This window comes from Podarcis melisellensis, assembly GCF_964234715.1.
Source record: "Podarcis melisellensis genome assembly, chromosome: 6".
In the NCBI taxonomy this organism is placed as follows: Eukaryota; Metazoa; Chordata; class Lepidosauria; order Squamata; family Lacertidae; genus Podarcis; species Podarcis melisellensis.
In genome coordinates, this window is record NC_138538.1 from 93,437,158 (window position 1) to 93,449,792 (window position 12,635).

Sequence of the window (12,635 nt, forward strand, 5' to 3'; positions counted from 1 at the left end):
TGTGTGTGAAATGAACAAATTCCTATGCCGCACAAATAACCCAGAGGTGCATTTTAAATAAAAGGACACATTCTACTCATGTAAAAACACGCTGATTCCCGGGCCGTCTGTGGGCCAGATTGAGAAGGCGATTGGGCCGCACCCGGCCCACGGTCCTTAGGTTGCCTACCCCTGATTTGGTGTGTAAGCCTCATCATGGCAGGGCCTGCCTGCCTGCCCCTGTCAATTGATGTGAACCATTTTGGGACACAAAAGATGCTTCCAGACTGCCACTATTTTCAGGTGGAATTCAATCACCTGCCAGCAAATTTAGATTGGACACCAAACCTGCTTCCTCAAAATACTGGATTTTTTGGGATAAGGGAAATGTTGGGGCAAATGCATTTGGAAGTTGCGGATAACACTCACTCTGATTGTAGTCTAGCCAAACTTTACCTGCTTAGCAGAATAGAATAGAATAGAATAGAATAGAATAGAATAGAATACGGTATATCTCCATGCCAGGTATGGCGATGTTTTCCTTCTATCTTCAGGATACTCAGATAAATGAACTCCATCTGACCATATATATTTGGAGCCTTTCGGAAAAGCCAGTGGGTTTAGGATCCACAGACACAATCTACCAAGAAGATCTCAGGCACAAGCCAAGCTCTATTAAAATGCACGGCACACGACTACACTTCTGCCACTTCCATTCATTTTAACAGGGTTTTGCATTGGACCGGGTGAAGAACGAAGAGAGGATTTGTAGCAGGAAAATGGAGCAGGGAGAGGTTTAAGGAGCAAATGAATTGCTTGGTATTCTGCATAGGGCAGATGAATTAATTTGTCGGTTTAGGAACAGCTTTGGAGAAGCTGTTCTCGGACAGCTCTGGCGTCCAGGACATCCCTTAGACGGATGGTTTCCAGTATCACCTCCTTCCAGCGCAGGATTCCCACAAACATCTTTCATCTTTCTTTCTGCTGTGTCTATGAGGCCAAGACCTTTGGGGGGGGAGGAAGGGGGAGATGGTGAGGCTTTGACCGACTTCCTGCACCAGCCAACGCTACATCTGGCAACCAGATCCCTCTTCCTTTCCAGCCTTTGCTATTATTAGTAATTGATGAAATTCTTTAACTGTGCAAAGTGCTTTGTGGCACAATCTCATTCATCCTCCCAATGACCCTTTGAGATATATGGGGAGCCTTTCTTGGTAAAATACAGACATGCACACACAGTGGCGTAGCGTGGGGGGTGCAGGGGGGGCCGGCCGCACCGGGCGCAACATCTGGGGGTTAGGGAAATCCACGGGTTAGGGGGCGCAAATCCATGGGTTACGGGGCGCAAATCACTTGCCTTGCCCCGGGTGCTGATAACGCACGCTACGCCACTGTGCACACACATATCGAGTGCCAAGTAAACTCAAAATAATAATAATAATAATAATAATTGCACCCCACCCATCTGATGGGGTTACTCCAGTCACAAAGATGGCTTGGCTAGCCATGTCACTATCTTTGCATATGACCAGGGGTCAGCAACCTTTTCCAGCAGGGGGCCGGTCCACCGTCCCTCAGACCTTGTGGGGGACCGGACTATATTATGAAGGGGGGGGGATGAACAAATTCCTATGCCCCACAAATAACCCAGAGATGCATTTTAAATAAAAGGACACCATTCTATTCATGTAGAAACACACTGATTCCCGGACCATCCGCAGGTCGGATCGAGAAGGCGATTGGCCTCCAGGCCTTGGGTTGCCTATCCCTGCATAAGAATGTCCCAGACACTTTTTGTTATTCCTGTATTAAGAATTTCCCCATGGAGTTAGTTCACACATTCAATGTGTCACTCATCAAGTATAAGCAAGTGATTACATGCACTTATGCATTACTCAGAAAAGGGGCATATATTTGCATATGCTAATTTATATGTCTATTTGCACTTTTCAAAATAATTACAGTCATACCTCGGGATGAATACGCTTCAGCTTAAATATTTTCTGGTTCCGCTCCGCGGCAACCCGGATGTAACGGAGCGCGTTACTTCCGGGTTTCACCGCTCACGCATGCGCAGACGCTCAAAATAACGTCACGCACATGCGCGGAAGCGGCAAAACATGACCCGCGCATGCGCAGACGCTTCTTACATTCGCTTCAGGATGCGAACGGGGCTCCAGAACAGATCCTGTTCGCATCCAGAGGTACCACTGTACTAATATTTACAAAGAAATCCAATACTTCTGACCCTAGGGCAGGAAAGTGTCATCAGGTGACCTGTGTGCCTCCTTAATATACTGTTCAGGTGCTAACTTTTGGAGGGAAGTTTTAAGGTCTCTGCCCTTCCTTCTTATGGTTCCCTTATCTTTAAATCAAACTAGGACAAGACAGCCTTTCAGAGGGCTGTCTTCTGAAACATGGGACACATTTGTTGTTGTTGTTGTTTAGTCGTTTAGTCGTGTCCGACTCTTCGTGACCCCATGGACCAGAGCACGCCAGGCACTCCTGTCTTCCACTGCCTCCCACAATTTAGTCAAACTCATGTTGGTAGCTTCGAGAACACTGTCCAACCATCTCGTCCTCCATCATCCCCTTCTCCTTGTGCCCTCCATCTTTTCCAACCTCAGGGTCTTTTCCAGGGAGTCTTCTCTTCTCATGAGGTGGCCAAAGTACTAGAGCCTCAGCTTCAGGATCTGTCCTTCCAGTGAGCACTCAGGGCTGATTTCCTTCAGAATGGATAAGTTTGATCTTCTTGCAGTCCATGGGACTCTCAAGAGTCTCCTCCAGCACCAGAATTCAAAAGCTTCACTTCTTTGGCAATCAGCCTTCTTTATGGTCCAGCTCTCACTTCCATACATCACTACTGGATGGGACACATGCCCCCCCCCCAATCTGTGAACCAACTCAGAGAGTTCACAAACAGAGAAGGGTTAATGTATGAATGACACTACACACGGGAACAAAGGACATTGCCTTGTGTAGAAGAAGACTTCTGGTCCAACCAACTCAAGGTTGTCCACATTGACTGAGTTTCAGAGAAATGGCATTCCCAGCTGCCAGGGTTGGATCTACTTTGAAAATAATGGAGCTTAAGCTTCAGGGCCCCAGAAGCAACTTTAGCTCATATTGCTTAAAATCTTGGGGTCTAATAGATCCAATTTGAGTTGCATGACTCAAACCCAGGGGTCAGCAATCTTCTTCAGCAGGGGGCTGGTCGACTGCCCCTCAGACCTTGTGGGGGGCCGGACTATATTTTGAAGAAAAAAACTGAACAAATTCCTATGCCCCACAAATAACCCAGAGATGCATTTTAAATAAAAGGACACATTCTGCTCATGTAAAAACACGCTGATTCCCGGACCGTCTGCGGGCTGGATTTAGATGGTGATTGGGCCAGATCCGGCCCCCGGGCCTTAGTTTGCCTACCCCTGCTCAAACGATTCTTTTTTGGTTGCATATATCTCAACAATCCCAAAGGTTGAGAGTCAGTAGCACAGATGTTGTAAAGGTGGAATGTTGCGGTAAGTAGACTGTTCTGCTATGGCTAATCTCCCCACCCCCTTTTTAAAAGAGGTCAAGACTCTAGGAATAACAATGAGTTCACAAAAGTATTTAAGTTAGGGTTCCAAATGTCTGGAATTTACTGGACATAGCCGGAAAATGGCAGTCGGAAAGAGTGTCCAGGCAGAAAATGCTGAAATGTCCAGGAAAATCCTGACTATGGCAACCCATATCGGAAGTCTAGATTTTGGCAAATATCTTTAGAAATAGCTCAAAGACTTTTGTGTCCGGATTTTCACTTTTTGAAATATGGCAACCCTAATTTAAGTGGATACCAAAAATGCAAACTTGTGGAAAATTTGTGCTGATCTGTTGTGGAACAACCCCATTGAAGAAGGTAACACTGGTTTCACAGAGCTTGTTGCTGGTTGTGACGGGAGTGGCCCTCATAACATTTCAAGCTTTGGGGCCCAAAATTGTAGGTTCACCAATGCCAGACATGCCTGGAGAAGGAACATGAGACCTGCAAAGGCAGTTGCTTCACCTTTGAACTATAGCTCTTCACCGCAGTGGTACTCTGTACAGATAGGGCAAGATTTCTTTTAACCATATCACTAATTTCAAGGATTGAAAAAAACCACTAGAGATTTGCCAAAATGTTTCTGCTTTCATTCAGCTTCTTCTTTTTGGTTCCTGGCAACATCCAGTTAATGCTGGTGAAATATACTCAGAGTTGAGAGTGGATTTCATGCTCATTATTCAGCTCATGGTGGTGAGGAGGAATGGAAGTTCCCCCAGAATGTCTGCTTTATATACATTATTTACACAATGGGCCCCACATGATTGGCTAATTCCGGGATTCTCCTGTAGGCCAATCAGGTTGTGGATTTACTTCCACCGTCAGCTGGATTGGGTGGCTCCTGTGGACCAATCAGACTGCTGCATTCTGAATCCTATTGTTCTAGTACCAATCAGACTGCTGCATTCTGAATCCTATTGTTCTAGGGCCAATCAGACTGCTGCATTCTGAATCCTATTGTTCTAGGACCAATCAGACTGCTGCATTTGGATCCTATTCAACACAGTACATAATAGCTGGGAATACTGGCTGGCATCTGTCTATCTCAAGAGACAATGGAGTGCATTTGTGGAGGTGAAGTCAAACCACTGGAGAATCACAGCGCCTGCTGTAGCTGCAGAGACCATTAACTCATAAACTGCTGCCAACCACATTGTTTTTGCTGTGTTAGTAGCACCAAAGTGACCCCTCTGGGGCGCAAGCCTGGGCAGTGCGTAGGGAGGTCCTGGGCTGCCCAGAAAACAAGACTGCTCTCTCCATGATGTACAAACGTCTATAAAAAGTTGACAGTTCAGGTCTACATTTGCAGAATTACAATTTTATGCAGTAGTCGCCTGGCATAACCTACCTCACAGGGCTGTTTTGAGGGGGGTGGGGCAAAGGAAGAGGGTGAACCATAAGCACAAAGGGTATATATAGCTTTTCTTCTAAGTGCTTCTCATGCATTATCTCAGTGAAGCTTACCCAGATATCAGCAACTGAAGACCCCGGCCGGGGCTAAATTTGGCTGAGAGAAATTCCAGATGTCCCTTTAACTGTCAATACAGAGAACAGAAGTGTCTCTGCGTGAGAGAGTGTTGAATGGTGGAAACAGCAATGGGACATCTTCACAGCCACTTTGGGGAGGGGTGCGTCATCTCTGTGTGTGCCAGGGGCAAATGAGGGGGGACTTTTTGCTCTTCGTCCTCTTCTCAGAACGGTCTTCTAGGAACTCTCTTGCTGAACAGGGTCCTACAATAATTGAGCCCACAACAATCCACCAATCCAGTCGTGGTGATCTCAGAAGAGTGTTACTCAAATGGGGCAGCATCTGCCACACTGGTGTGGCATGAGAGGGGGGCAAACGGGGTGGGAAAATTCAAGGACAAAACAAGCATTTCATATAGTATCAAAACACTTTTTTAAAATTAGATTTTTTTACCAATTTCTCTTTTACAAATTATTCAAACGTTACCATATTTGCCAAATTACAAATTTTTGACTTCCACCAGCTCCTCCCACAATCCTCATATTTTATATTTATTACGCATTTCCTTTATAATATATTGCCAGTTAATAATATCCTTTCATCTCGTTTTCTTTTACAATACCCTTTCTCATCACAAAGCCTCTTTAAAACCAACTAGCGTTGTCTGTTCATCACAGATATTTTCCAGATAAATCATAAACTTTCTCCAGTCCTCAGTGAACTTGTGATCTTTCTGGTATCTAATTTTCCCAGTCATTTTATCTAGTTCTGCAAAGTCCATAAGTTTCATTCTCCACTCTTCCACTTTCGGTAATTCCTCTTGTTTCCATTTTTGGGCCGTATCAAAACACTTTTTAATTTTTTTTTTCAGAAAACGGATTTTTAAATATTCTTTTAAAGGACAGCAGGAACATTAAGTGACACTGCAGACAATCCCAGTTGTGATCCAGAATCGTCGCAGTTCAAACAGACTGCTGGAGAAGACTTGAGCTAGGAGTGGCTCCTTTTGGTTTCCCAATGTATTTCATATAATCATAGAATCTTAGAGTTGGACGGGACCCCGAGGGTCATCTAGTCTAACCCTCTGCAATGCAGGAATCTCAGCTAAAGCATCCATGACAAATGGTTATCCGACCTCTGCTTAAAAGCCTCTGCTTATTTCTTCCCAATAAAAGAAGTCGGCATGGCGCGAGCAAATATCTATTCCTTAAGTGTGGAGGAAAAGTTTGAGAGCCACTGTTTCAGAAGCAGGGAAGGATGCGCTGGTGACAAAGAGCTCTGTTAAACTCGGAAGCCTGCACGCGCAGGATCCCAAGGAAAAGTCCAATTATTACCCTACTTTTCTGGGGGGGGGGAATAGTTAAGGACCCCCCCTCCGGTGGAAAGGATGCGACCCCCACCGCGCGCTCTTCTTCCTCCCCCAGAAGCCGCGGCAGGAAGGATGCTGCTAAGCCGGCCTCCTTTGTCTCCCTTTGACTCGCCGGGGGCTGACCCAGCTCCCCCCGCCTTCCGCCCCCCTGGCTGCCACGGCTTCGGGTGGCTCTCAGGTCGCCTTGTCAATCACGGCCGCCCAGGAGCCGCCGGGTTGCGCGCCGCGCTCTGGCCGCCGCCCGACAGGTTGGAAAGCCATTAATTACTCGCTCGGCCATGCAGGTTTGCGCGCAGGCGGCTCCTCTCGCCGCCGCCGCCGGGGCTTTGCTGCCGCCGCCGCCGCCGCCTCCTGGCTGCCCATGGAGCTCTAGCAGCGCGCACGATGGCCGCGCCTCCTGCCTGCTCTGCCCGCCGGCTCCTCGCCGCGCCCTCGCTGCTTCTGCTGCTGGCCGGCGCCCTGGGCGCTAAGGTAAGCGGGCTGGTGGCCACCGCCAGGGACGCGGGGAGCCTGGGCTGCCGTGCGCCCTGGCGCGCTCAGGGTTGGTGCGCCCTCCCCGGGGGATCCTCTGCGGGGCGACTTGCCAGGGGGCAGCTGGCTGCCTTGGCCGGCTCCGGCTCAGCCTCCGGGACTGGGGAGGGCAAAGGCAGTCGGCTCACAGCCGCCCAGGGCCTGGGAACCGAAGAAATGCGCCCTAGCGCGCGCCTTCCTTTTCCCAAAGTCTGACGCGCCCGGGTTTTGTTGTTGTTGTTTTGTTGTTGTTGGCAGTGGCGTAGCGTGGGTTGTCAGCACCCGGGGCAAGGCAAGTAATTTGCGCCCCCTAACCCGTGGATTTGCGCCCCCTAACCCGTGGATTTGCGCCCCCTAACCCGTGGATTTGCGCCCCCTAACCCCCAGATGTTGCGCCCGGTGCGGCCGGCCCCCCTGCACCCCGCACGCTACGCCACTGGTTGTTGGTCACCCTCTCTTCCTCGCCCCGAAAACCACCCCGTCTCCAAGCCAGAGATCATTTTATCACGAATTTAAGCAGGAAGAGGGGAACGGGTGGCAGTTTGCGCCAGCCACTCCCTTCGCTGCTTTGGATTCCCAAGGGATTAGGAGACCCGGAAAGCGAAATGCTTTGAAAAGTCCCCTGCTAGGATTTCCTTTGGCTCTGGAGACCCCCTTCTTGCTTTCCCCTGGCCGCTTCAGCTACCAAGTCGTCTTCCCTTTGAAGTGGAGGCGTTTTTAACACATGGCACGGAGAACAGCCTCTGATCCTCTCCGGCTGTTTCTGCTCACGTGTGAATAACGTTAATGCCGGATGGAAAAAACGTACAGGAGGGTTTTTTTTATAATGCACTTGTATTGCATTTGAGTTAGAGACTTGGAGAAGAGCAAAGCCTGGTTTGGATAATAATGTGTGGAAACAGAGTACAAAGAAGAAGAAGAAGAGTTTAGATTTGATATCCCGCCTTTCACTCCCTTTAAGGAGTCTCAAAGGGGCTAACATTCTCCTTTCCCTTCCTCCCCCACAACAAACACTCTGTGAGGTGAGTGGGGCTGAGAGACTTCAGAGAAGTGTGACTGGCCCAAGGTCACCCAGCAGCTGCATGTGGAGGAGCGGGGAAGCGAACCCAGTTCACCAGATTACGAGACTACCGCTCTTAACCACTACACCACACTGGCTGACATCTGGAGAGTCCAAAATCCTGATCCTAAATACATTAGGTGGCAATGAGGGCAATTCACAGGTGGGGAGGACCCAAGACTACAGTGCTATGCAAACTTCTCACTGTATCCATATTTTCACTGCATTATGTGCATGTGATTCCCAGACAAGTGGCTGTACTGAGAAGCCCCCCCCCTCAGGATCCCCCTTGCAGACAGTCTTGCTGCAGCACAGCGGTTGGATTGCATGCATACATAACCAAAGCGTTGTGCTCCAGCACCTCCTGTGCTGTCGCATGGGATCCCGGGACTGACTTAGATGGTGTATAGTTGGTACAGACACTTGTGGTAAGAAAACTCTATGGAAGGAAGCCTAGTTCACATGCAGGATCAATCCCATGCACTTTCATTGCTCCAACTTCTACGTACCCTGTTTTAGCATCCGACCGTTCTTTATTCATTTATTATTTCATTTTTTTTCACCTCCTCTTTTTCGCTCAGGGCAGCTCGCAACAATAGTTTTGTATGAAACAATTCAAATCATTGTGCATAGCCGTTAAAAACCAGGAGTGAAAAACTTAACGCTATCAGCCAAAATCCTGGAAACATTTTTTTATAAAAAGTATTTACATGCTTCATGAATGCAGGTGAGGAGGGGGGAGTTCCCACCTTTCCTTGGGAAGGGGCTCCACAGTGGGGGTGCTGCCCCCGAAAATGCCTTAGCAGTGGTCCAAATATAACCCACTCTAAATCGCATCAGTTGGGCATGTTCTGCTGGGCTGAATCTATAGTGGTAGATGTTTTGATATTTGGATAAAGTGAAACCACAGCTACAAAGCACTTGCCTTGGAAAGAGAATTGAGGTTGATGGGTTTTTTTTTAACCAGCAGAAAACTCCCACCCCCATTTTACTGGACCTTCTGTCTCTGGGGTAAACTAGCCTTAAGCACCCCTCCTTTCCCTCTGCCATTTTCCCATTAACAGCAGGTGTGGGCCATTCATTTGGGGAGGGAGGCAAAGACACACCTTGGGACCTGACAGAGAAGCTCTAATTAGAGCTCTGTGCTCTTTAATAACACTTGTCTCCCTGCAGCTGTAAAAACTCTGTCAAATCCTCCTCATTATTACAGAACACCCATTCAGAGGCCAGGCCAGCAAGCTCTACCTCTGCTATTCTAAATGGGGGAGGCAACCCCGCCCCCCACTAACTTCAATCAGCTTGCCTGAGCCTCCCAGATTTCATGGGTCGCTGCAGCCATTGTGGCCCTGTTTCTCAGAGGCTTGTGAGGAAGCCCTTTGCCGTTTCCTCACTGTGAATAGCCAGAGGGAGACATCTCTCTCCGCGTCTAGGTTGGGAGGGGCTGTCGCCCCCTCTCAAATGAGGCCTACGTTCTCTCTTGCCACTGTGCCGCAAACTTCCGGCAGCCGAGACACACTCTTCGCCTGAAATAAATTGGATGCACACTTTCCTGTTGTTCCACAAACTATTTAAGAAGAGTTTGGATTTGATATCCCGCCTTTCACTCCCTTTAAGGAGTCTCAAAGCGGCTAACATTCTTCTTTCCCTTCCTCCCCCACAAAAAACACTCTGTGAGGTGAGTGGGGCTGAGAGACTTCAGAGAAGTGTGACTGGCCCAAGGTCACCCAGCAGCTGCATGTGGAGGAGCAGAGACGCGAACCCGGTTCCCCAGATTACGAGACTACCGCTCTTAACCACTACACCACACTGGCTCTCTTTACTTTGCTACGGATCTCGCCTTCCCAAATGCACATGCGGAGGTATTATGTCGCATCTCTGTGCGAGTTGCTGCTGTAGAAGTGCCTCTGGGAAGAGGCATGCTCAGAGCAGGGACTCACGCAGAAGTACAAGGTGGCCTCCTCTGTGGAGGCAATCCCGATGGACAGACGCAGCAGATTATCTGTCCTTACAAAAAGCTGATTAGGAAGGCTCGTCCCATGCTGCACAGCGATTCTTCAATCTTTTAGCTAAGCTTTTTCTTAATATTGGTTCAATATTGGCACGCAGTTCACCTTAATCATGGTGCTCTGTATGTTCCCACTGTGGCAGTGTTAGAAACTGGGATATGAAAGCTAGGAGCTAAATGGCACCTTAAACCGAGGTCATGGGCGCAACAACGGAATGTCTAGGCACACTTTTTTATAACAAGAATACAAAGCTGAAAATGAATTGAACTGCATCTAAAATATTACATGTTCATTTTTCACATGATCTAGTCTTCCTCTGTCCACTCCCCATATATTCTTAAGAGGGCCTCTTCTCTTCAGAGAGTGGCTGGAAGTGGGGAGGCAGAAAAAGTTCCCTCTTTCCTTCCACTCTGCAATTTTAATCTGAAATCTTAGGCGCAGTATTGCTCCCAGAGCTCAGAAACAGCTCGCGCTAATGAAATTCCCTGTCGCAAAATGCGCCTGGAACAATGGGAGTTTCGGACACTGCACTGTGGACATATTCTTCCATTCCTTTATATGCAAGTGGCTTCTACCCTCTCATCATTGTCTGACACAACTGAGCTTTTCGGAAAGGAGACAAGAGAAAGACAGAAGGACCAAGACAAACACATTTTGTCCACACAGAGGAATTTGGAGCTGTTTCACGCTTTTACCATGGCTAGGATGCATGTAAACTTCAAAATACTCAGGACTAGGGCTAGGAACAGTGGATGGTCTCCTTGGGGCATGCCTACAATGTGTTTGAAGTCAAGCTGTTCCACATCACGTTTGCAGGTGTACTTTGACAAAGACAGATTGCAGACTGATACATCCAGTTGCCATGTTTTCTTGGAGTGTTCAAGAAGTAGGAGCGAAGTCTCGGATTGCTGATAATCCCTTGCAGATTGCTAGCCAAATGTCACTCTTATCCATTGAGCCCGTGACAAGCCGAGAGTGTTGTGAAACACTCTCATCCTAGAATAGCTTAGTCTCTGTATTATCCTGCACAATGAATCGTGTGTAGGGTGTGTTTTTTTATACCACACATCTGGTTATGGGCTTAGTAGGATTGGTGAAACTAGGTGCCACGTGGGACCAGTTCTACCATTAGGCAGAGTGAGATGGGTGACTCTGGTAGATTTTGGGTTTCAGGAAAGGCTAAAAAAAAAAGCTTTAAAATATAGTTTGTTGCACTTTTCCTGCCAGGGAGTGGGAGAGGTGACTGAGATTTTCTGCCTCAGGTGCCAAAACAAGTTGGGTCCTATGCAATGCGGCCTGTATGCATTTCTCCACCGAAGGCAGCAAAATGTCTTGGGCAAGGCCTGAAAGAGGACAGACTGAGAATGCCAGCACAAAGTTCTGTAGTTCCGGACAAATAATTTAATCCACAGCTGAATCAGAGCAGCAAGCATTATGGGAGTTTCAGAAAAAGACAATCTGTTTTTGTTTTTTTTCCTACCGTTGGACAATATGTCAATATAATCATACTTAGGGCTACCCACTCTCTGTTTACTGAAATCTTGAAATCATTGAAGGCCCCATCTGCACTGTAGTATCTTACCACTTTAAACAGTCATGGCTTTCCCCAAAGAGTCCTGGGAATTGTAGTTTCTTACAAGTGCTGGGAGTTGTTAGTGATATGCTACAGCTTTAAAAGCACAGGGCAAATGGGACCCAAACTTTAAAACCCAAAGCTCCGCAGCAGGGGAACGCAAATCCTCGTACTCAAAATATATCATGAAATTAAGCAAAACGCAGGGCATGCGGCAAGCGTTCGTGAGTGGTGCCATTCAGTCTCGACCGAATAAGGAGGAGCATTTGTTACCCACAAAAATAGAACAAAAAACCCCCGGCTAGCTCAAAATGCATGTGCATATGAACAGCAGCAGAGCTGTGTGGCTAGGAGAACACGCGGGGATGGAGTTCCCATGCTAACCATTCCCTGTTTTTGTCAGGACAGTCGGGAGGCACCAGAAGGAGCCGGTACCTGGAACGAAGAGGTCACCAAGTGGTGGGGGGAATGGGGCTCCTGGTCTACCTGCTCGCGCACCTGCGGAGGGGGGGTGATGTCCCGCGAGAGGCACTGCTTACGGCAGAGGTAAGTACCAGCTTGGCACGAACGCTGCGACGACAAATAGCTGAAGCTGTTGTCGCCACTGCAGTATAAAAAGAGCAGAGAAGGGGAAAGTTGCCGGCAGCCGAGGTTCTTCCTGAGTCCCCCTTCTCTGTGTTTGGCTCAGTTCCTCTCATTTCCTCTCCGCTCTTATTCTGCGACCCCTTCTCCTTTGAATATCATTGTATTCCCAGGGTCCCAGCGGGCTGCTCTATTCATCCTCCTGAGGTACGACAACTCACATCCTGAGCCGGTTCCCCGGCTGAAAGGGAAGGGGAGGCGTTGCACAATGATGATGACAGATTTCGTTCTCACGAATTCCAGCCGCGTTCCCGTCCTCGGCCCGCCCACTCAAATTCCCGTCCAGAATTGGCTTGCGAGGCCTTTGCAGAAGCCCCTGCCTCCCCTCCCAAGAGCTGAATGGGAAGCCTTGAAGAGGCACCTCTTTGAACCTGCTACTCCAGATCCCATGACGCTAATGAGGGCTGCCAACCAAGAACTCAATATGCTTTCCCTCACACCCCCAAAT

General features: G+C 48.3%; 1 protein-coding gene across 3 annotated transcripts in view; it reads left to right on the top strand.

Moving 5' to 3' along the window:
* The first annotated feature begins 6,552 nt into the window (after nt 1-6,552).
* Nucleotides 6,553-12,635, top strand: part of LOC309371938 (ADAMTS-like protein 2) — a 40,710-nt gene continuing 34,627 nt past the window's right edge. For 2 of the 3 annotated variants that reach the window (XM_081915064.1, XM_081915065.1), the window contains exons 1-2: nt 6,553-6,867; nt 11,949-12,091. In XM_081915064.1, the coding sequence (XP_081771190.1) occupies nt 6,781-6,867; nt 11,949-12,091 (230 nt within the window). In that variant the 5' untranslated portion in view covers nt 6,553-6,780. The remainder of the gene's footprint in view (nt 6,868-11,948; nt 12,092-12,635) is intronic. The other variant, XM_081915066.1, reaches the window with a different exon arrangement.